The following is a 25,378-nucleotide window of genomic DNA, read 5'->3' as shown; positions in this document are numbered from 1 at the left end:
CATGGGAATTTGCTTAGCGCTCAAATTTGCCATTGTCTTCTGTCTGATTTTCTAAACTTGGGCTTTTCTAATCTTTACCTCAAGCCTTTTAGGAGGAGACGGTGCTGGAGTTGGGGTCAGTTCCTAACTGAGCCACTGTGGCCACAGGCGTTTCGACTGGAGATAATCCTCTGAGTATTTACACGCTGTACAGCAGGCAAAGGTTCACCACTGCTGCCAACAGGCCAGTACCCCCAGAGTTCAGTTCGTGGAAAGAAAAGGAAGGATGTGAGTTCATCTTTTCGTATTCTCTGCAAAATCTTTTGTGCCATAATAAGGTGTGGCCAAGAGAATGTCCAGTGTTTCATTAAGTGAATCGAGTCTTATATAGAGAGAAGACTAACAATAGTATCCTCTGTTGTCCAGTTTGCCAAACTCTTCTTTTCTCTTGGAAAAACACTCCCATAGAAAGGCTTATGAAATACTTGCCAACCAATATCTAAACAGGTGGCAGGAAATTTTTTGATTTTCTGAGATACATGTAGACACTATGTAAGTTAGATAAAGAAGAAAAACTATCATCTAAAATGGACATTCTGCCAGCATTTCCCTGGACATGACCCCTCCTAGCTGCAGACAAACAGAGGAAATACAGCCTGTGACTAAAATGAATAGGGAAAGTTAGGAGTTTTCCAATGAACTATAAGTCCTTCCCATCTCCTCCCCAACAGTGAAAACAGGGCAAGAAATTAAATATTACTTGCTCTGATTTTGTGTTATTTTCCCAAAGGTGATAGTGGAAGGTTGTTAATCATTAAGCCATTAAAAATTTTATGTTGGTTGTAATCAGATGCATTTATTTTTAAAAAACATTTTCTATTTATTGGTAACCCTATATTATTAGTAGAAAAATGCACCATATAATCATAACTCCAGACTATGGAAAAACAGCTATTATTAAAAGGAATGCTATTTTCTTTTATTTTTGTCATTATTTATTCTTTAAAAAGGAACAAACAAAAACCCAACAAGCTACACACCTTTACTGCATTCCAGACTTTTAAGAGTGTAAAATCTATAAACTGGGATTTTCAGAAGCAGTAGTACCAGTCAAATTTATAAGAAGTGCTTATTTGAGGTGCTTTAAGTTAAAACAGAAAAGAAATCCATATTTCAGCAAATCTAAATTTACAGGTTTAGACCTGATGATGTGTCTTTAGTGGTCTGAGTTAAAGCGATTTTGCACCAATTAAGCAAAATAAATCAAGACACCTCAAAAAAGGTGATATAGTAAGAAAATGTCAATTTAATCATTTACTTTAGCAGGCAGGCAATTTGTAAACATTCATTAGCGGCAGCATCCAAGTTACGAACAATTTAAAAAGAAACCAAGATTAGTGATTATAATTTTTGCTTCCCTTTCCCCCAAAAGAAAAAAAGAAAAGATCTGGAAATGAATGACTTAAAACACTACAAACATTGAACATTCAGTTATGTCTTCTATCAGCCTTCTATGCATCCTCTCTGTGTTTTATTTTTAAAGATGTGTCTACTCCTAAAACGCATTATTTTGCAATAACTTGTACGTGAGCATTTGCAATCTAGGAAGTTGTTCCTGCACACGGATGTGCACATATTATCTCAGTTTAAATCCCATTTGCAAAGGGAACATTTATGTCTTGATTCAATGCTTCTTTGACTTCGAGTGGCAGGGTGTCAAAAAGGTGATCTTCCACAACAAGCCCGCTTTTCTTGAGCAGGCGACACTGGCCCAGCTGGGCTGGCAGGCGGTCCAAGCAGTTGCCCTTCAGCTCCAGCTGGGTAAGCTGGGAGAGCTGACCAATTTTGTCTGGGAGGGAGGAGATGCAGTTTTGTCCCAGATTCAAAGTCCTCAACTTAACGCATTTAAACAATTGTTTTGGCAGGATGTCTACTTTGTTCCCAGTGATATGCAAATGTTGCAGGTTCTGAAGCAATCCTATTTCTAATGGAATCATCGAAATGTTGTTGTAGCTTACGTCTAAGCATCTGAGTTTCTGTAAACTAAACACTGCCACTGGTAAGGATTCGAGCTTGTTGTTGGAGAAATAAAGTGACTCCAAGTTTTTGACATGGGTAATGGAGGGAGGAATGGTAACAATTTTATTATGCCATAATTTTAAACAAGTGAGTCGTTTCAAATGCTGGAAACTAATGATTTCTTCAATTGTGCGTATGTTGTTTGATTTTAAATCCAGTTCCTGTAAGTTAGAGAGGCTGAAAATTGCATGTGGAATTCTCTCTAGCTCACAGTTCTGGAGTTCGAGCTCGGCGACATTCATCATTTTCTTAAGGCTGTTCAGTACCAAGAGTTTAGTGCCGTCATTATGAATGACTAACTTTGTAAGATGTGGAGCCACATCTGTAATGTTGGAGGGAACTTTGGTCAAATTGCTCTTCACATGGAGAATCTTAAGGTGCCGCAACTCTCGGAGAGATTCAAGTCCTATCATCTTATTGTTTTCAGAGTTCAAATTGCCTATCAAGTACAACTCGCGAAGGTTTTTGAGCAAATAGACCCAGGCAGGAATTTCAGCCACATCGGTGAACTTCACGTGAAGGCATCTCAAGTGATCTCGGAGAAAGCTAAAAGCAGTCTGTTCAACTTTTGCAGGGCAGTGGCAGAGGTGAAGCTCTTGGAGATTAGTCATCTGAGAAATCTTAGCAGGAATTTTAGCTTCTGGAATCAGTTCAAGTTTTAGCACATCCAGGTCCGTGAGGTCAAAGACAGCATCGGGCACACCCGACAGCATAAACAGATGTAGTTCCTGCTTGTCCTGGGCGTTGCGTGACACATGCTGCCTAAGTTTTTCAAATGTCCACTCATGGTTCAAACTAATTTCCCTAAGTTTATTTTCACTGACTTCTGACAAAAACACACCAAAACGCTTGGAATATAGCTGGTCATACTGGTCTACCATGTGTAGAAGGAACGCAAAATCGTTTTTGACATCTGGAATGTCGCTGAAACTGCTCTCTTCTCTGACTTTTTCAAAAGAATATTCCTTCAAAGGTATCCTGAATAACCAGAAGAGAGTGTAGAGGCAGATAAAACCATAAACACAAATAATGGATATGTAACTGATGAGAAGCTTTTTCAGCATATAAGCCATGTTGTGGGTGCACTCAAATACCTCATAACCGGTCAGGTGCTCAACTTTCGGTTCGCAGACATGTTCAAAGCTGATTGCATTGACGAAGTTTGCAGTATAGCAGAGAATAAAAATGAACTTGGCAGTTTTGACAACTGTTTGGACCACATAGAGTTTGTAGATTAAGTCACTGTCTTCCACATGGGCACGGAACTTCCTCACTTTCTCAAACAGGGCTTTGGCCTGTTCTCCGTCCTTTTTATCCAGGATGGTCATGCTGGGGACTTCGACCACAGGCTTCTCAGCTGAAAATTTGAAGCCAGTTTTGTTGATCATTGGGGTACTGGCGCTGGGGCTCCCTTCATCACTGCTGGTAGACACATGCTTTGGTAGAGTCTGGGCACCTGTTATTCTCTGCTTGTTTTCCTCCGAGTCTTCACACGCTGTCTCAGACAACGCTTTCGTAGTCCAAGGAGATTCAAAGCACTTTCCTAATATTGAAACAAAATGTTCTACTTTTGAACATGTTTTGGGATATTTGAACCAAAAGTTGCTACTGACCATAAGAATAATAGTATGTATAAGAGCAAGGTATGGAAAGTACTTAGAATACCACGGAAGGGCCAGATGGTAACACATCTGATTAATAAATACATATTGCTGAAAATCCAAGTTTGTTTTTCGACCTGTTGGATCTTTCTTCTCTTTCTTTGCCTCCTGATTTGGAACTGTGGAATCTGGGTGAGGATATGTGGCTCTGAGAGGTATGTCAGGTGTCACAGCAGATGTGTCAAAGGAAATGTCATTTGTCGTTCGTCCACGCTGGTCTTGGTCAGTGGCTGCTTCCATCTTCGGGATATTGGTGGTAACGTCGGCATTTCCTGGTGGTGTGTGTGCCTTTGAATTTACAGGAGGTGGCAATACTGGCAAGCAGACCACCTGATCTTTGGTAAGTTGCATGGTTCCTGCAAAGATGGCTACCATCAACATAACGACAGCCAGGTAATCCATAAACACGTCCCACCATGGTTTCAGGATTCGGTAAGTTGGCTGAATGTCATTAAGTGAAGCAACTTCCGCAAGGGTAAACATTCCTAGAAAACAAGCAAAGAAAAGACATGATTACAGAGATCTAAGGGAAAGCATTAAATGAGAAAAACCATTTACTTGCTCTAAACAGTTTTCTCATCCTTCTTTCCAAGATAGATATGGTAGAAAATACACTAAAAGGAGCATCACTGAGAAAAATGATGGTTTGCTGTAGTAGCTCTTTTCTCCTAGCCAAAGAGAAGGGGAAAAAATGGGTGGGACACTGACTACCTTCTAGGTAAGAAATAATGATAGTTTTCACAAAGTCTATGGTGGTTAGAGTAGAAAGCAGGGAGTAGAGACTTGAGAGCTTTTTTTTAGGAGATGGAATTGGAAGACCTGTAACTTACTGGACCTTGAAGAAGGATATGAGAACAGGATGGTATCTGTTGTGGTCTGGACTGATTGAAGGTTGAGACTGAAATTTTGAGGTAGAGGAGTGGGATGACTTCTATTTTGTACAAGCCAAAATTGAAGAGTCGTTCATACCATTAAACTCCGCATAGCCTGTGTCCCAGCCCCAAATGGTGTGATTCTCCAAGCCTGATATTTTTCATCGGTAGCAAGGGCATGATAACTTTTAAGAGTTGTTGGAAAGCTTAATTTAAGATATGATTGTAAAGCTCTTAGCACAATGTCTGGCCACAAGTATTTGTTAGTTCTTTATGTTAGCTCTTACCACCCTGGTGGAAATGTCCCACAGATGGTTCAAATTAAGGCTCTAGAGTTTAAGAGGAGTCTTAGTCTACATACTTGGGATTTACCAATACATGTAGCTGAAACTCTGGCCCTTGACGTAGCACCAATGGAAAACACAGAATGAGAAGAGGGCCGAAGACATAGGTGGGCATGGAATGATCAGTGATGGCACTAAGTTAGAACTAATGAGACCTTTGATCCCTGCCACAGTTGATGGCTCCAGCAGCAATGAAGACAGTCCCAGTGCCAGGACACTAAAAACTGTGGGCACCATTCACCAACAGCTGGCAGCTTTACTGAAACTAGTTATACAAATAACACAGCACAAGGACAGTCATTCTGAAAGTAACCAAAGAAACACAATGCCTATAGTGGCAAGAAAAGGGAATGACTTCATGTAATCATTGATGGGAAACACATTTTATCTTCCTGAACTTGGAAATTTCAACTTCTTGAAAAGCAACAGTACCTCATTCTGCTTTCTCAGAAAGTTCTCAGGTGCCAATAGCCATAGAGAAAATGATTTATAAAACTAGTGAAAGTGAAAAGATAAAAAGCAAGGAGCATACTTAAGGTTCTGGGAATGCATTTATTTTAAAAATAAAGGACGGAAGATAGATTTTTATCTCTGTATGCACATGTTCCCTGAGTGCCATGATGAAAAAGATTTGGGGACGGGCTCTGGCTTCAGTGGCAAGTAGTGCTATGACTGATTACTGGTTCCCTCCTGGAACGACAAAATGGAGAGTGGTGGCTTGAATACTATTATTCTGCTTGTCCTCTCGGTTTTAGATTAAGTCTCTAAAAGCAGGGACCACGTCCTATTTTATCAGAAACTTCCCCATACAACTAATACTCTACAGAATAGGTGCACAGTATTTCTTAATAAAAGATAACAAATATCTATTTCATTATAAGAACAATTCTCATAGGACAGTTTTTTTTTAAGTAAAATATGTTTTAAGTAACCAGGTAAACACAAGCCCAAGAACGCCAAACACATCTAAACTACTGAGTTGTACTTATATTTTGTGAAAATTGCTAAAAATTGCATCTCCAGACTTCAGGGCTTATGTAAGAAATGCCTGGCACCCAGTCTTTGTGAAAAACTACTAAGCGAGTGGGAAAAAGAAAAAGTAGATGGATCAAAAAACTGTGGTACATTTACACAATAGAATACTATGCAGCAGAAAGAAAGAAGAAACTCCTACCACTTGCAACAACATGGATTGAACTAGAGAAAATTATGTCTAGTGAAATAAGCCAGGCAAAGAAAGAAAAATACCACATGATATCACCTAATACAGGAAACTAATGAACAACACAAATGAGCAAAACTAAACCAGAGGCATGTAAACAAGGAGCAGACTAACAGTGACAAGAGGGGAGGGGGGGAGGGAGAGAAGAGGGGTAAGTAGGGGAAGGGTCTAGTTAAGGAACTAGTATAAATGACTCATGGACATGGGCAACAGGGTGGGGCCTGACTGTGGGAGAAGAGGTGGGTGGGGCAGGGTGGGAGCAAGGGGGAAAAAGTGTGACAACTGTAATAGAAAAGCAATTTAAAAAAAAGGAGAGGAAAAAAAGAAAAAGTAGACAACATGCCCACAGGAGTCTTGTTTGTGTGTGGCTTGGGAATTCAAGCAGGAAGTAAGGCTATTGAAATGCACAAGTTAAATGAGAAACTGTACCGCCACGGGCCATGTGAGTCCTGTAGTCCCCATCTAGAAGCACAAAGCACAGCACCAGGCCAGAGGTTACAGAGTGGCTCTTGCTTCATGTACAGAAACTGAACACACCTCACACAGGCCTATTTCTGGCAAAAAAAAAAATTTGTATGGTCACCAGGGACCACAATTTTAAAGGTCCATCAATATGGATGATAGAAAAACAAGATTTTTTTTTTTTGCACATAACATTTCTAATAGGATTTTTCTTCACTCTTCAAATAGCTGTATTGGGCTCTAAAGAGTGCAAGATGTTTGGCTTGGAGGACTGAGGGAGCAAGGAATTTTGAAAGTCACTGTACTGAGAATGTTGGTTACTCGTCTTTTAAGCCTTGATTATTACAACTGGTTCCTCTGTCTCCAGTCTTTACCTCCTCCAATCCATCTTCCACCCTGCTGCTGGTGCTTTGGTGAAAATCCCTCTCCTCTCCAGACACTCTGTGCTCTAGGTGGGTTATTTCTTCCAGTTTCTCCAACTAGCCATTCTTCCTTGTGTGCAGCTCCTCCTACACAGTTACCTCCACCTGGAATACCCCCCCCCCCCACAAGGCTATGAGGTGTCTGTTGCATTTTCCACGAAGCTCTCCCGACCCCTTGTCTGGGTGAAGTGCTTTCTCTGATGTGCTGTCACAGGACTCTGGACCCCCACCCATGAGAGCCCTTATTATCATGCTGTGGTAGAACCAACCATGTACTCATCTGATTCCTCATTAGATGATAAACTCAATGAGGACAGGGACCATGTCCATCCTCCTTATTGCCATGCAACAATGCCTAACACAATCAGTGAAAGGATGTATGAACTACTGTCAGTCATCTTCAGCAGTACCATCAAGGTTTCTCAAGAACACTTTATTAACTGTCTCCATATAGTATTGGGCAAAAGAGCACTTTCTTAAACTTAATTGCCACTACAAAACAACCTGGGCTAGTGAAAGAATAAAAACTCCAAGCTAGGCCTCAGCATAAAAATAACTAGCTCAAGGACCCCACAGCAAAGAATCTGTGGGATCCTTGTCATCAATGATATTTTGCAGCTGTCAAAGCTTCAATTGTGGTTTTCAAGCACTTCACACTCAGGACATGCTTTGTTTCCATGAGAGAGAGAGAGGAGGTGGCCAACCACTTTCTCAGAGGAGGAAGAAAGAGGTAAAGGGTGGGAGCTGAGAACACAGCATCAAGAGTACTGGAACTTCACAGCAAAGCCCCAACAGCTGCCAGCTCAACCCCCCACATCCTGCAAGGGTGCCAACAGCGAAACAGCAGAGACCAGTTTGTGAAGACTGCAGCCTCACATGGGCTCCCCTCCTCCACAGGCTGCCTACTCGGCCACTCCCCACCAAGGGCTGTGTGCCCCTGCCACTTCCTCCCGCCCAATCCCTTCTTTCTTTTTGTAGAACTCTGACTTATTCTTCAAGTTCCAGCTCAAGCACCACCTTCTTCTCCAAGCTTCTATCATGTTCTCTAATAATAAACTAGTTTCCAATATTGGTCTCTTCAACTTGAGCTACTCCTGGGCAGAGACTATGTCTTATTTGCTTTTGTATACACCATGTCCTACTCTCTCCTGAAAAACAGAGAAGGCATTTAGTGATGGTGATGATGATGTAATAATAATAATAATAATAATAATAATAATAATAATAATAATAGCAGCAACTATCACTTGTCGTCCTCGTTCCATACACCAACCACTGGAAAAGGAGCTTGACATCTGATATAATCCCCTGATTTTGTAGAGCGCATGCCTGAAAAAATGAATGTGTCAAAGTTTAGAGTTTCAGGTTTTAGGGGCTGAGGGAATGGTTCTATTTCCAAAATGCTACTCAATATTATAAAGTCCACCAGAATTCCTAAAACTAAAAGGAAAGATAATACCAAGTGCTAGTAAGGCGGTAGAGCAATCAGAACTTGTAAACACTGCTGGTAGGGAGTGTGAATTGGTGTCACCATATTGGGTAACTTTCAGGTTAATATCCACTAAAACTGAACATATGTATACTCTGTGACCCAGCAATTTCACTGCTAAGTGTAGCTTGAGAAATACATATACTCATCAAAAGACATGTCCAAGAACATTCACAGCAGCACTATTTGCCACAACCCTAAACTGGAAGCTACCTAAATGCCCATTAACAGTAGAATGGAAAAATGAATGAATGATCTGGTTACATGGGTGTGTTCAGTTTATAAAATGTGATCTGTACAGTTAGGATACATGCATTTTTTGGCATGTATGCTTTAACTCCAATAAGACATTTCAAAAAGAAATAGGAAAAGTAGCTGCAGCAGAAACAGCTGTCCTAGGAATGTGCTGTGACACCAGACTGAGGCTTTGCCTCACCCCCACCCCAAGGCACACCCAGGCTTGACCTTCCTCTGGCGGCCTCCACTTGTTGTCTATCTCCTCAGCCTGAGAGAAGAGGCCTGCTGTCCCTGGAGTACAAGGGACTGAATGTGTCACAGAAAATGGGGCACAGAGGTATGCATATACAATGTACAAAAGCTCTGGCTGGTAACAGTTGAATATATTCAGATGAAACACGAAAGGAACACTGCCTGCATTCCATCTAACCTTCACAACATTACTTGAATCTGCCAACGTGTTATTATTTTCCATTGACAGATAAAGAAATAGGCTCACAGGAGTTAAGTTATGGCAGTCAAATAATCAGTGATGGAGTCTGGACTTATAATCTCATCTAAGGCCAAATGACATGTTCTTTCTACCAGATTACATTGCATCTCTTCTATACTTCTCATGTTTGCAGTGCTTTAAGTTTTCAAATTACCTTTCTATAAAACATCTCAACTGATTCTCGTAGTAACTGAGTGATCAGTAATTAGGCATTAGTATTTTCTAATAGTAATATGAGGAAACCTGAAGCACGAACAGCTTAAATGACTTTCCTGAGCTAATTATGAGAGAGCTAACAGAATCTTTCATCTCCAAATCTATCATGCAGTCATGTGATGGCTGTGCTGTTGGCTAAGCATTGAATGTTGAAGGTGGGACCTTCTCACTGTTGTCCTTTACTCTGAGGGTACAAAGGAATAAAGTTATGTAATCACCACATTCCCTAGGGTAACCTTTCATGACATTCACTTAAGAATTCAAGAAAACCATGAGCTGGGTGCCACAGTAGGAATACAGAAATCATGTAACCTAGTCCTCGCCCTTGAGAAGCCCCCAGTCTAATGGGAGATGACAAACAGTCATGGGCGCTATTACAACATGGTAAGAAAGTTGCTCTGACCTGGTTAATACGAAGTATAGGAGAGACACAAGATGGGGCAAACCTACGTCTGCATTTGATAACTGGCAAGGTTTCACAGAGAGATGGTTTTTAAGCTGAGACCAGAAGGAGGGGGATCATCAGTGGGTGGTGGGTAGGGTAAGGAATTTGGGCAGAAAAAAACAGCAGGTGCAAAGGCATAGAGACAAAAAAGAAATTATATGTTATAGAAACCATACACCAATATATTAGTGTAGTAGATCCTCATAAAGTCATCACTTTTTACGGGTACATCAAGAGATGGAAACCAAAGCTTGGGTGACTCATGTGCAGTCTTTTTAATTTTTTAAAGATTTCATTAATTTACTTTCAGAGAGAGAAGAAGGAAGGAAGAAAGAGAGGGAGAGAAACATCAATGTGTGGTTGCCTCTCACACGCCTCCAAATGGGGATCTAGCCTGCAACCCAGGCATGTGCTCTGACTCGGAGTCAAACTGGTGACCTTTTGGTTTACAGGCTAGCACTTAATCCACTGAACCATGCCAGTCAGAGCTCTCTGCAGTCTTAAGAAAGTGCCTAGGTCTTAAGGCAGGAAACCATACTTTTCTGCAATGTCAGCCACTGACAAGCTCTTACCTCAAACATGGGACTTCAATTAATGTATCTCATCCCATCTGACTAATCAAAAATTGGGTAAAAACTTCCATACCTCCCAGGGAGTGTTTACAATCAGCTGAATTAAAGATGCGGCAGCACTTTGAAAATAAAAGCTGCTTTTCTCATTATGTGTGTGTGTGTGTGTGTGTGTACAAAGCATATTAAATATATATCCATATTAGATAGTATATTAAGTACATTATGATTCTTAAGTGACTTTCAAATGTGAAAGTCAAAGAGAAAAGGTCAATATTTAGCTTTCTAAATCCTGTATCTTGAAGTTAAACCTCTTTAGTGAATCAGGACTCAGAATGACTATAAATGGTTATCGGGGTATCTTTTTTACTTCATTTTTTAATCTGAGGAAGGCACATTTAATAAGTACTAGTTGTAGCCATTCTTCGGGTTCTCCTTTATAGCATGTCTGTAACAAAGAACTTAAAGAATTACAAGGAAGTAGAGTTCACATTCCAAGGCTTCTCTGTCTATGGCACATATGAAAACCAGCTTAACATTCCTGTAAGCAAACATTTCTCACTGAAGTCCAGGATGCTTTTTGTAGTAGAATTGAAAGGGAAAAGTTATTGGACTTTGATTGAACAAAGATGAATAAGAATATCAGAGACTGAATCTAAATTTTTATGATATATAATTCTGTTTTCTTATCTAAAATTATCGTCATTAGTAAGGGAATTAACCAATATCCAATAGCCAAGTTCAAAATTATAAGATATGATGGTTGGACAACCCCAAAAATATACTAAAAAAACAATGAACTGTATAGTTTTATGATATATGAGTTATATCTCAATAAAGCTATTAAAATTTAAAAGCTAGACTTCAATCTTTATTTTACTGCTTAAACTGCCTTTTCAACAGAAATAGGATAGTGAAGGTAGATAGGGCTATAGCCTAATTGTAGATATTTTTGCTAGACTATATGCTAAGTTCAAATGTTTTTAATTTATTGCTATGTTGCTATGATTACATTGAACTGGTTCTGGAGAAAAATTATTTGCATTTTACTTATCCTCACTGAGTGCGCATGCCTCATCTATAAAATCTTGACAATAATACCTATCTTACAGTGTCATGTATCAAAAACACCCAGTTTAGGTTCTCACACAAAGTAACCCCTTCAAGATTTTTGCTGAATTCTGATCGCAGGAAAAGAATCTTTGAGGAGAAAGGCAAACCATCTCAATTAAGTCTTTTAACTGATGATGATGATTAGGCCAGTTTCTTGAATTCTGAACTAGCATGTAGCACTATCTTCATAGAAGTAATCCTAAACTAAATGTTTGGCAACAAAACTTTGTGTTCAATTCCATTAATTCTTTTAAAAATATTTCAATTAAAATTACTTTTATTAGGAGGAGGCAAATTATACTAGAAAGAGCAGAACTTTGATGCCAAAGAGAGATGGATTCAAATTTTCTCTTTGTTCACATTTATTAGCAGTGTAAATGTGGGTAACTTAGTGTCCACTGGAAAACATATTAATGAGTTTATTATTAATATACAGCAAAATTCTATCAGCAAAAGAGAAAAATATGATCACCTAATTTAAAATTTTAGGAAGTAAGGTAAGTCCCACCTATACTAGGAGATCATCTTCAATACCCCTATTTAAAAAAGGAACTAAAAAATGGCTTTGAAATGTTATTAAATGAAGAGAATTTACTGTATAAAGCAAATAGCTTGATTAATCATTCTAATACATAAATTTTTCACACAGGTATGAGTTTCCTACTTAATCAAACACCAATTTTTATTTTCTTTCTACTGTGTTCTGTGAAAAATCAATCAGCCTTTTTGCCAAACTGAGAAAATGAGAGGAAGACCCAAAAGAATGGTAAGGATAAAAACTTCAAATCCTTCACTGAATAAATCAAAGGAGAACCAATTCATCAAAAGGCAACACAGTAGTCGCTCGCTATATCGCGGCTCACTCATCGCAGCTTCACTGTATCGCGGGATTTAAAAAAATATTGTTTAATTATTTATCATGGATTTTTCGCTATATTGCGGTGTTTTGCGGTACTGTATACGTAGGTTGTTAAAGTTACGTAGGTTTAAGAGTGTAGAATAAATGTAAGGTTCCTACTTCGCGGTGGGGGGCGGGGGTGGGTCTGGAACATAATACCCGCGATAAGTGAGGTAAACTGTAAACTACACTATCCCTATAAACAACCCTTTCTTAACACTCCATATAGAGGTAAGCATATACATATCATCATACTCAATTCAGATACCAATGATTCATATGGTTAAAAAAATAAATACTTCAGATCCAAAATGAGAAAGAATGATTTCAGCTTTTCCCAAAAGAGCTCTGTGTTACTGTTATGATATAAGTATTAGCAGTTATGGACATTATAATTATGCTAGGTACTCTATAGCTGATATCATTCTATATACAAATAAAACAAATCACTAGTGTTACTCCCTGATAAAAGGAAATTATACTTTAAAAATAGTTTTCTTCTTATATTACTTTGGTTTAGATACCACAAAAATAACTGAAAAAAAAGTGTTTAGTAAAAAACACCCCAGATTTTACAAATACTTCTTTTATAAAATCTATCAAAATCATTTCTTGCATTGGGCAAAATGCACCCATTCTGCTAATCTTAAAAAGCTTTTTATAAACCCATTCAACACCTGAAAATAAAGGACTCTAGAAAATTCAGACCTTATAAAATATAAAAACAGCTTTATACCAGTATATTTTAGTACTTGTACTTTAGTACCTATTTGGGTTTTCTCCCTAGAGTACTGCTAATCATGGAGAAAATTTACTTCAAGGCTAAGGAATACATTTTAGTATATCTAAGGCAAAAATACACTATTGTGAATTTTCTTGCTTTTTCTTCTCAATTCTAAAAGTGAAAGCCCATATTTCAGAGCTAGAAAATGAGACCTTATTCATGGAACAATATAAAAGAGCCTCTAAGTCATTTGCTTCCACATTTTATTCCACACAACATCCGAGTTTCTTCCACAAGTTATACTTGCATTCCCTTAGCCATGAATGCTGGCCAAAAAAATTTCGCAAATGCTTCAGTACCTACACACCTCATTTAGTGTATCCTCTATTAGAAACTTCACTTAACAAATATTTACTGAGCATCCTCTATCTGCTAGATACAGGTTCTAAGGACAAAAAGGGATGAATAATTTAAAAAGTGTCGCCCTCCTCACGGAGAAAGCGGCCTAGAGGGAACACTCAGAGGGAGATAATGGCAGTTGTCCGATTAGCCCGCCGCAGCTAAGGGACCTTAATCAAGGCTCAGAGAAAGTCGTCCCAAGCTCAACAGTGAGGCACTTGGTCAGCCCTTTATAATCCTAACTTCACCCAGTTTTTGAGGCAGGCAGTGTGATTTCTAAGAGGAACTTTGCATTTCTAAATTCCTGCATCTCTCCGTCTGTAAGAGAAACATCTTAGACCAAAACTGACAATTTTCCTTTTAAGTTTACTTACTTTTAATACTGTTTCTCTAGAGTATGACTGGCATGTGTCTGAAACTGCGCTAAGGAAATGGAACCAAGATGGAGTCCCCTAACACACTGAGCAACTCTCCATGGTCCCGGGAAGTTTGCCACCCTCTCTTCCAAATGTCTTTGAAACAGAAACCCATGGATCTCTGCTCTGCATATGGACCATTGAGAGCCTCCCAGTCCTTATTTCTGGGTTGTAAAGATTGCTAGAAAGCACCTGAGTACCTTGCCCTGGTGATCATCCTACTAACCTTCAAAAAATTTCTCAAAGTTAGTAAAAGATACTCAGATATGGATACAATACACCTTGGATAGGTAGCATATTTAGTTAAAAGTCTAGTTGGTAGTTTACTAGGAGCTCTTAGCCATAGGACTAAAAATGAATGCAGAGTTGGACAATGGTTGCTCCTGACCCTTGCTGAACTGAACTTCACCTATCTGTCTCCCTTTCTCCCTCCACCTGGGTCTAAATTCCTAGCCTAAAGAGAAAAGAGTTTCTTTTATCTGCATGTCCCAGGGCCTGGCATAGGACAAGCACTTAATAAAGGTCTGTAACAGAATAAATCATGCAGACCCATAACAGCATTCTAGAAGAGGGCTTGCAAGACACTTAACTTGTGAGCCAAATACTGTCACTAGCAATTACAGTGGCATATAAGGTCATTATTAATTATGCCAAAGTTAAAATGATCAGATCTGACAGGCATGCTTCAATGTCCAGACGGACAATTCTATACAACTCTTTGTAATAGGTTACTCTGAAGATAACTCATTCTGATAGACCATCTGCATGCAGTTTGGCTCATAAGCATTCTACCAAAAAACAAAAAGACAAAGGTAAGCTTAGACACACCATCACCAGAAGGTAAGACCAAGATTTGACCAGCATCATTTTAGCATGCAGCCAGGTGATGTAAAAGGCCAGGGAGGAAGGAGCTCCAAAGAGGCAGACTCCCTGAGACATGAAGCTACCAGAGCCCCAGGCTTTCCTTTTCTTGGTCATGGTGGAGTTTCCTGCCCTTTTGCACAGGCAATGGATGTAGAAGTTCTGGAGTTGATAAACACTCAAATCAGAATACCGTATCAAATGCTGAGCAAGTGTCCAGAACCTCCTAAGTGCTCAATAAAAGTTAGCTGTTGTTATCCATTGTGTTGAGTAAGCTGTTTTATACATAAGAACCCGATAAAAACTCTTGTCAACCACCCAGTACTAAGAGAAATCTGTCTTTCATGATGCACTGCTATAAAGAGCCATGGGATTCAGATGTTCTACATTTACTCTTGGCTTCCAAGAAACTCAGCTAAATATTTTAAAGACATTATAAATATTGACCCTTAACCTGAATTTTCATTTAATTATTCACTTACCCTCTCCATCCATAAAATATATACTGTATACTCAGTGTTAACACAATGTAAATTCCTGGAGAAAACCTGATGAGCAAATTGAGACACAGTTCCTTTCTCACAGAGTGTACAGTGTAGGAGAGAGAAATATTCATTTATTGAATATGTAAAGTGGTCACCTGAGAAGCGCTACCAAGGAAGAAGATTCAGCTTCAGGACCCATCCCTTTCAAAGGCTTCTCTCGAGGCCCTGCACCTACTTTCTATCTCTAACTTTGTGTCTTTTCTGAAAGAGCTTTCCAAGTCAGACTCCAGAAAACCCAGCCCTTCCCCTGCCTGCATGGTATTTTAAAGACACATAATAAGAATTTTCTTTCAGTCGGCTAGATCAGGGAGAAAGCCATGACCTGACTTAAATGAGGGGAGAAGAATGCAAGGGTAGGCAGGACCAGAATGTTCAAAGGCTCTGGGGTAAGGGGAGAGAAAGAAATAGAGAGCGGGAGGGAGAGAGAGTGCATGCGTGCCAAGTGAGTTTTTGGCGTCTTCAAACTAAGGGCAGTGGGAAGCCACTGATGTATTTTTAGCTGAGATGGGAGGTGGCTGAAAATCAGATTTGTGTCTCTTAAAAAATCACTGTGGGCCCAGTGCAAGGTTAGTGAGGGAAGATGTGAGATGAGATTAGGAAAATAGCTATTGCATTACTCTGGCCAAAGGATGGAGGTAAAGATAAGGCTGTGAGTGGTGAAGAAGGGAGTGAGTAAAATGGATGTATCTATGAGCTAATAGGCCACAGAAGTAACAGCAGGACTTAATGCACTGTCTGGGGAGAGTGAAGGAGAGAAGATGTCAAGGAACACGCTCAGATCTCTTAATTCTCACTTCATCGTTTCATACCCTTGCGCTTTTACATCCATTTACATGATTTTACTGAAACTAAACCTTTTTTTCATAAGGCCTCCATATACCTTTTTTCTCACACATCTTCCTGAATCACTTCTTTTTTTAAAACCCCCTTTAAAAGTAGGCAAATTGGATCTGTAAGCCCTCATTTCATATGCTTGGGTAGCAAATCTATAAGATTAGATAGTCTGAAAAATATTACTTAGTGATATCAACAGACAGGTGATCAATAACTATCTTTTTAGAATACTTCTGGGGTGAAGCACACTTTTGAAACCAAAAATAGTTCTGTCTTCATCTATGGTTCCAGAGCACATATATACATATAATGTATTGCACTGTACAGTAGTATTTACAATGTAATTAAAAGGAAGCCAGGATATAACATCATAAAAATTCTATAGAGTCCATGATACTCATGCTAATAAAATCTGGTTTCTAGAATAAACTAAAATATAGACTAGTAGAACAACAAAAACAAAACCCTTCATTGTACCTTTTATAGGAGAAAGGGAAACACAGCATAGTTTCCTTCTTTTCTCTGTTTTCTTTAGGTCAATATTAAAATGAACTACATCTTCTAAGTAAGTAATAGCCAAGCAATGGGGTAGCAAAGATATAAGGGGTAATGATATGAGAACAAAACCAAATATTTTAAACCTGTACAAAGATAATCAAGAAATGGCATAATTTATGCATAAATAACCTAAAGTCACTTTTAACTGAGTTAATCATCTAAAATAGAATTTTAATTCTCAACAAGTCGGTAATGTAATGGATAAGAACATGAGTTAAGGAGTTAGTCTGTGTGTGTTTTCATTCCTTCTCCACCTCTTACCAATTTATCTGTAAAACAGGAATACAAAAAATGTCTCACATCACTATGGCAACTTGGGCATTCATTTTCCTTATCAAAAAATGGGGACAAATAAAACACTATTGTCACAAGATGCACACTTCACCCAGAATACTGTTGAGCACACAGTAGACATGCTCACTTAATGTCCCCACCCCAACTGCTCCCCCAAATTGAGGACAACCCATGATTTGAGATATGGCAGCCACAGAAATTAAAAAGGACCATGAAGGTTTTGAGGGGAAACTAAAATTAATGAAGAAAAAAAAAGAAGAAAAAAGAAAATCTAGAAAACCAACATAAGAGGGGATTTGAAGAGAATAAAGGTATATATCAGTCAATTATGGCAGAGATTAAGGACAATCAATACTCTTAAAAATAATTAATGACCTTTGACAATATAATCTCTATTTGACCTTTGACAATATAATCTCTATTACAGTGGAATTCATTATGGGCACTGGAAACCGCCTTATAGTTGAACTAAAAATCCCCTTAAAGGGTTAGTCTTTTAAAGTAATACAAACAAAGCCTTGTTTTAGAATTATTGATAAATTGGTAAACTTTGCTGAATATCACTTTTGTCCTTTTTCAAAGCATTTGATAAAACAAAGAAATGTTTTATTCACGTTCAATTTAATTTATCTTGTTTCTAAGGACTCAGCATCTATTTGTGTAGCTCCTGTGAAAATTACAAATGACCTTTAGAAAAGCAGGTCTGATAGGACATTTAACTGAAAAGTCCTTCACTAGCTAAAGTATGTACGGAATTAATGGTCTTTTCCCTTTCTCCAAATTTTGGTGAGCTAGTAAGGTTTTCATTGACAGCCCCGGTTATGTTACAATTTATAACATTTCCCTCAGTCATTAAGCATTAGTGGAGTTGTAATAATGAATCACAACTGAACAACCTAGAGTTTGTAAAATGCCTAAACCTTTTTATACTGGGAAGGTACAACATACAAATAAGCATAATTTCTAATTCAGTATGCTGTTACTTATTTTAGATGCACCTACACAGATTACATGATGATCTTTGACTCTGGAAAATTTTGGATATTTGTTTTCTGAAAGTCATGATTTTTAAAATTCTGAAAAAAAATGGCCCAATATAACATGTTTAAAAAAAATGTGTTACGTACTCGAGTGCCAATGGTGCCAATGTATTTATTAACTGTAGGGATCATTAACAGTGCTTCCCATGTCATGGCCCACAACATTTATATAGGCTTCTGAGTAAACTGAAGAGAGTAAACACAATCAGGCCCATGGCTTTAGGCTCTACCCATTGCAAACTCCAGACTAAAGTATCAAGTATTGAATATAAATTAAGGTCTAAGTAATTGAATTTATCCATCTGAGGTATGATCATTTTTAGAGTGATTAAATGTTGTCTTCCTTTCTTCCCCAAGAAAGCCAAAAACAGTAAAAACAGGATTATAACCAAGACAAAATTTGCTCATTTGTGTGAATTTACATACAACATGCCAGAACTATAATTAAAATAATGCCTACTTTTCTTGATGAACCAAAATCATTAGGTAGAAGCTGCTAATGCTAAGAAATATTTAAGAATGAAGTTGGCTGTTTATTCATTGATTTGTTCTCAAATGCCATACACTGTGTTAGTTATTGGGGACTTGTAATTAAAGATAATTCACCTTGCAAATCACAGTTTTCATCAAATCTTTGCTGACATGATGCCATCAAGCTCATGCCATTTATATTTTCAACAAATATTTGGCTTAGGTAATGTGATAAGTGCTGAAAATATAGACATAGTAGAGCAAGACAGATACAGCCCTTACTTTCCCAGAACTTAGCAATTTTCTCCTGCTTACCTTAAGTATTCTGGAAAGGATGGAGCATGAACCACTAGTCTACCCAGAATTATTTAGGGTAAACTGTCCTAATACATCCTAATCTACAATGACAGCAAAGTAAGTGTGTGAATGCCAAGAGCACCATGATAGCTGAGATGAACAATATGCAATAAACGTAAACATATAATTCAGCTGTTGAACTGGAAGACTTTTAAGAGTGGCAAAATACAGCGAACAATTAAAGAGATGAATTTATTCAGGCTGTTACAATAGCAAGAACAATCATTAATGACGGCTGTCTCAAAGACAAGGAAGAAGGAAGGGGCCTGAGTTTGAGAGGGGCAGATAAACAAGGAAGTCATCTGAGAGAGTTTTAGGGGAGTCAGGAAGGATGGAGATGGGTCTTGTCTCAGAATATTCGAGATCAAGGTATAGTTTCTGGTTTCCTAGAACACGAAAGGGGGTAGAACACTTCCCAGCTGTAGGGCTCAGGAAAAGTGCAACATTATCAGATACAGATAAGAAAAGCGGCAATAAGGAACCCTGAATGGTTTGAACAAGGCAATGAGTTCAGTGTTCCAATTTAGAAAGAATTCTATCCAGAATGTGGAAGAGGGACTGGCGAGAGGAAAGAAAATGAATGAGAAAGTCACATTAATCAAGATGACTTCCAGGTAAATTCAACTTTCAGCTTGAATGGCTAGAATTTTAGGAAAGATGTCTAGCAGTCAGTTGAATCTCAACAGAGAGGGTCTAGGTTGGAATGACACATTTATGATTCGTCAGGATATGGAAGATGAGATTACCCGAGGACAGACTTACAGAGAAAAGGGTCAAAGGATCCCAGGGAATCTCTGACACTCAGGAACAGGAAGAAGGAAAGGATTTCGCAGAGGAAAGGGAGAAAAAAGGGTCAGAAGAGGAACAAAGAGAACTCTGTCCTGGAAACTGAAGGAGACAAACAAACAGAGTGGTAATATCACAGGCTAGTCAAGGAAGTTGAGGAGCAGAGTAGCTGCGGCTGAGTCACTGAGACTTCAGCTCAAACACCGAGCGAAGAAGTGGGGCTCACTGTGGGCAAATTAAGTGGCAAAAGGAACGTTCACTTCTTGAAACTTGGCTGGGGAGAAAAACAAAGCGACGGAAAGGAGAGGCAGGTCTGATGGTAGGGTGTATTTTTTCAGATGGGAGAGGGGCAGGGAGGTAGAAGTTGAAAATAGAAGGGTGAGAAAGCAGATGTTTTTCATATGGCTGTTTCTTATTTTGAGCATCAAGTTAACTCATATACATCAAACACATTTCTACTAGGAGCTCTAACTCAAGTAAGTGGCATGCTGTTATAACTAAATAAAGGTACCAAGATTAAAGAATTTATAATTCTACGGTAATTCTTAAACAGAGGTTGGATATATATTGTTTGCTTTTCCCTTCAGTAAGCTGGTAAATATTAACCTTGCTAACCATGGTAGTACTTATCCAGTCATAAAACTTTAAAGGGTCCTTTTGGCGAAAGTCTAAATTAAAAAAAAAAAAAAAGAAAAAAAAAAGGTGCCTTGCAAAAATAACTCCACAACCCATATAACTTTGAAAAGAAAACAGCACATGGACATAGGAGCAAGCAGCTCCAGTGCATGTTCAAGTAATCCAAACAGTGTCAGGCTTTCTCACCCACGGGAACTCCCTTGAAGGTCAAGCATTAAAAGAGTTCAAGTTAGAATACACTGAGAGGAAGAAGGTGAAAGAAGAAATATTTATTATTCCTAAGGAGAGTGTTAGTGATCTAAAGCAGCTTAATGTACTTCTCATTTCCCTGGCGTAGAGAGGAGGGGACAAGATGAGGTAGGGAGGAGAGGTGGCATGTGTTGTTGGTGTCTTTAAGTGGGAACCTCAGGGTGTATCTCATCATTCAACACGGAGACTATTGCAAATATACAGGAGGAGACAGGAAACAAACTATCTCTTATTGAGTAACTAAGCACGCACATACTTGAGCTCATTAAACTGCCACATCCTCCTTGAGCAGTGGCGTTACTGTTCTCGTTTTATCCTGAGCAGTGGCATTACTGTTCTCATTTTATCAAGAGAACAGAAGTTTAGAAAGTATGAGTTTGACCCAGATCATGCAATTAAAATGTGGTAGATCAGGATTCAAACCCAGATCCGACTAACCTACCAAGCCGACCCCTGCCTTCTTCAGCTTGTATTAAAAGATTAGCTGAAATTAAACCAAGTCACCCCCCACCCCTCAATTTTACAAAATATTAGAAGGAACCCTTAGGTGAAGGAGACAAAACCTTGGTGGTGTTCAAAGGCTAACTCAGGACACAAGGAGCAAAGTCTAAAAGGCGAAATCACGATTTACAACCTGACTGTCAATTTAATGACAGTATTACCTAACGCTTTTATCATCATCTCAGTTTTTAAAAGCACTTGCACAGATTCCAACTAACGTGATCCTTACAAACTGCTGAGGCAAAAAAAAAAAAAAAAAAAAAAAAATTAACTTCGTTTTCTTTTTCAGCCAAGAAACTGTAGCAAGAACACGGAAATGGCCTAGCTGTGATGAGAACTGGATACTTCTCTACCACCAAGTGTGCTAGCACAGGCCCCCATGTAGAGTCTCACAATTTAAATCACCTTCATAAGTTGTTCATCAAGTCAGGCCAAATATTCAGTATAAGCTCTTCTTTAAATTTAAGTTATGAAGATTTCTTTTTTATTCTGAATTTAATTATTATAAACTGTAACTGTGATTCTTAGAGTAAATACATTGGGCCATCCCATTCGTAAATGCACAGCATGTACTGATCACCCACTGTGCACAGGGCACGGCCATCGCTATGATTTTAGGAGTATTAAAGGAGGGGCTGAGGGACTTAAATCAGAGCTAGGATTCTTGCTTAGTGAGGGGATGGGCTATATTTACTATACCCTCACAATTCTACTTAGCCAAATAAATTCCCTTCAGTGACTCTGAAAAGCACCACTGGCACTCCCATACACATTCTCTGTCTCTTAAATTAGCAATGAAAGTAATTGGCATTAGAGAAAATATTTCTATCATTTAAAATTATGGAGCCATTGGTCACACAATCAAACCCCTCAAGTTGCATCCCAGTAATCTACACCTCATGACTACCTTCCATAAGCTGTTATGGCATGTGAGAAGATAGTGTGTTGCTTACACGGTTTAGGATTTTTTCACTAATAACAATTATGAGCAGAAGGAAAACCAGACCCGAACTGCACAAGAGGAATAACTGAAATAGTTATTCCACTGACATTTACAGGCCTCCTCTCAATCAGAGACAGTCATCAATCTCATTTAGAGCTTCTTGCCCAGTAAAATCTGCTTTAATTGGTTTTTGTTGTTGTTGAAAAACACAGTGAGCTAGCCCAGGCAGCATCATGGGAATTTCACAAACACACACACACACTCTCTCTCTCTCTCTCTCTCTCTCTCTCTCTCTCTCTCAAAGACTAAGTGAGTACATCTAGTTTTTAAGGAAATACTAACAAGGATCAGGTTGAGGGTATTTTCCACTAGTTTAAAAATACAGCATTCTCCTCCTTTAAAAAAAAAACAAAACTCTGAATTACAGAAACAGGAAGCAGCAGCTGGATTTATCATCTTTCATTTCCTCTGAGACTAGCAGTAAGGAACTCCCCATTGAGACGAAAGCAATGGAGGGGTTAGCCTCCTCTTGCCTGGACCCACATGACCCATGTGACCCACATGCCATTGCCGACTGTTACAATGTTGGTTGGCCACTTCAAATGAAATTGCTCCCTTTCACAGGGGTGTAAATAATGTGAAAATACTTTGTAAATCACACATCAATAATAACAGACTAGAGTAACAGCTATGAATGTCCTTGTGGAAGGGGTTTCACCAGTTCCAAACCTTTCACAAATATTATCATTTTGTTTGATCCTCATACTGATGAAGTAGGATAGGTGGTGATGGTGGCACCATCTTCATCATCAACACAACTATTAGTAGCATTTTTATAAATAAGTGAGTTTAGAGGAACATAATATGAAAATGGTGTCCTAAGTCCTTAGCAAGATTCCAAATAATTTGGAGACATCTCTGGCAGCACACAAGTGGTAAGTACCAGACTGAGGGTTGGAAAAGCTGTTCCCATTTCAGGTCTGCTAATCTGGGCAAGTCCCTTAACCTCTCCAGGCAATATGATTCATCCATTTGTCACCAGGCTGGTGGAAGACCAAAATAAAATAGACCTGGTTCCAGTTCTAAGAGCTCACTTGGAGGCCAGGGTGGGGGATGGAAAGAGTGACATGTAAACAGATTAATTACAAAAAAGTATTTGCTTAAAATATAGAGGATGAATCAAGTGCCGTGGGATCACAGAGCAGGAAATGACTAACTTCTCATTTGTAAACTGGGGAAAAATAAGGAAATCAGAATACATATTTACCAACATTCTTTTAGCGGCTAAAACACAAGAGGAAACTAGGTTTAGAGAGTCAGCAAGATCACTACGTAGCACAACTCCTTCCACACATCTGCTCTTAGCCAGTACATCATTTAAAATAATTTAGATATCTTAAGTGCTAGAAAATGGTATTTTAAAACTGAAAACTCAGAGATTTTTCAGATTATTCAAATTCAAATCATATGCGTTAAGTCTATGGACGTTTCTGGAAACTGGGTCTATAGTTAGTCCTATGTGTAGAAATTACGAGAGCAGATCCTAGAGCCACTGTCTGGATTCAACTCTTGACGCAACCAGTTACTAGCTGTGTTACTACATAAGCTTCTTGATCTCTCTATGAAATGGTGGTGGTGATGGTAGTAGCAGCAGTAACAGTTGCAGTAGTAATGTCAATAACAATGCCACTACCTACGTCAGAGGGCTTGTGTGAACATTAAATGATACAAGCACTTAGAACAGTTCTTAACACAAAATAAAGGCTGATTTTGTGATTTGTGAAAGCTTAAATAATTGAAATGTTTGGGTTGCATTTATTTTTATTTATTCTTAGTATTTAAAAAACATATTTTATTGTGCTATCACAGTTGTCCCAATTTTTCCCCCTTTGCCCACCTCTGCCCAGTACCCCTCTTCCCTCCAGCAATCCCCTCCCCTCTTAGTTCATGTCCATGGGTAGTGCATATAAATTTTTTGGCTTCCTCATTGCCTTTACAATTCTTAAGACCTCCCTGTCTATTTCGTACCTACAATTATGCTTCTTAATCCCTGTGCCTTTTCCCCTATTCCCCCCCTTCCTCTGCCCCCCATGATAACCCTCCAAATGATCTCCATACCTACGATTCTGTTCCTGCTCTGGTTGTTTGCTTAGTTTTTTGTTTGTTTGTTTTGTTTTGTTTTTTAGATTCAGCTGTTGATAGTTGTGAATTTGTTGCCTTTATAATGTTCATAATTTTGATCTTCTTTTTCCTAAGTAAGTCCCTTTGACATTTCATATAATAACGGCTTGGTGATGATGAACTCCTTTAGCTTTAACTTGTCTGGGAAGCTCTTTATCTGCCCTTTCATTCTAAATGATACTTTCGCTGGATAGAGTAATCTAGGTTGTAGGTCTTTGCTTTTCATCACTTTGAATACTTCTTCCCAGTCCCCTTTGAGCCTGCAAAGTTTCTTTTGAGAAATCAGCTGAGAGTCTTACGGGTACTCCTTTGTAGATAACTTTCTTCTCTTGTTGCTTTTAAGACTCCTCTTTATCTTTAACCTTTGGCATTTTAATTAAGATGTTGTCCTGGTGTGATCCTCTTTGAGTCCAACTTATTTGGGATTCTCTGTGCTTCCTCGACTTGTATGTCTATTTCATTTGCCAGATTAGGGAAGTTTTCTTTCATTATTTTTTCAAACACATTTTCAATTTCTTGCTCTTTCTCTTCTCCTTCTGGCATCCCTATGATTGGGCTGTTGGCATGTTTGGAGATGTCCCAGAGTTGGTTTATACTATCCTTGGTTTTTTTGTTTTTTGTTTTGCATTTTTATTTCTTCTTTGTGGTCTAGTTGAATGTTTATTTCTTCCTTATGTTCCAAGTCATTGATTTGAATCCCAGCTTCCTTCCCTTCACTGTTGGTTCCCTGTAGATTTTTCTTTATTTCACTTAGTGTAACCTTCATTGCTTCCTTTATGTTGTTGCCGTACTAAATGAGTCTTCTGAGCAGCCTGATCACCAGTGTTTTGATCTCTGAGTCTGATAGGTTGGTTATCTCCATTTAGTTTTGTTCTTTTTCTGAGGTTTTGTTCTGTTCTTTCATTTCGGCCATATTTCTTTGTCTCATCAATCTGGCAGCCTCCCTGTGTTTGTTTCTGTGTATTCGGTAGAGCTGCTTTGACTCCCTGTAAAGGCACCTGTAAACTGTGTGGGGTGAAGCCTAGGTAATCACTGGGGCAGGGCAAACTGTTTCACCAGTTTGTGGCTCTGTGTGTGGGGAG

The 25,378-nt window shown here is 38.7% G+C and overlaps 1 protein-coding gene across 2 annotated transcripts in view; it reads right to left on the bottom strand.

Moving 5' to 3' along the window:
- Positions 1-1,265: 1,265 nt before the first annotated feature.
- The window catches only part of LRRC8D (leucine rich repeat containing 8 VRAC subunit D), a 91,741-nt gene continuing 67,628 nt past the window's right edge, over positions 1,266-25,378 (bottom strand). For both annotated transcript variants that reach the window (XM_090269712.1, XM_090269711.1), the window contains exon 2: positions 1,266-4,204. In XM_090269712.1, coding sequence (XP_090125838.1) covers positions 1,626-4,202 — 2,577 coding nt within the window. In that variant the 5' untranslated portion in view covers positions 4,203-4,204 and the 3' untranslated portion in view covers positions 1,266-1,625. The remainder of the gene's footprint in view (positions 4,205-25,378) is intronic.

The sequence above is a fragment of the Furipterus horrens genome, unplaced genomic scaffold, assembly GCF_987537825.1.
Source record: "Furipterus horrens unplaced genomic scaffold, mFurHor1.1.pri manual_scaffold_3, whole genome shotgun sequence".
NCBI classification, from domain to species: domain Eukaryota; kingdom Metazoa; phylum Chordata; class Mammalia; order Chiroptera; family Furipteridae; genus Furipterus; species Furipterus horrens.
This window is presented reverse-complemented; position numbering and strand designations above follow the sequence as displayed.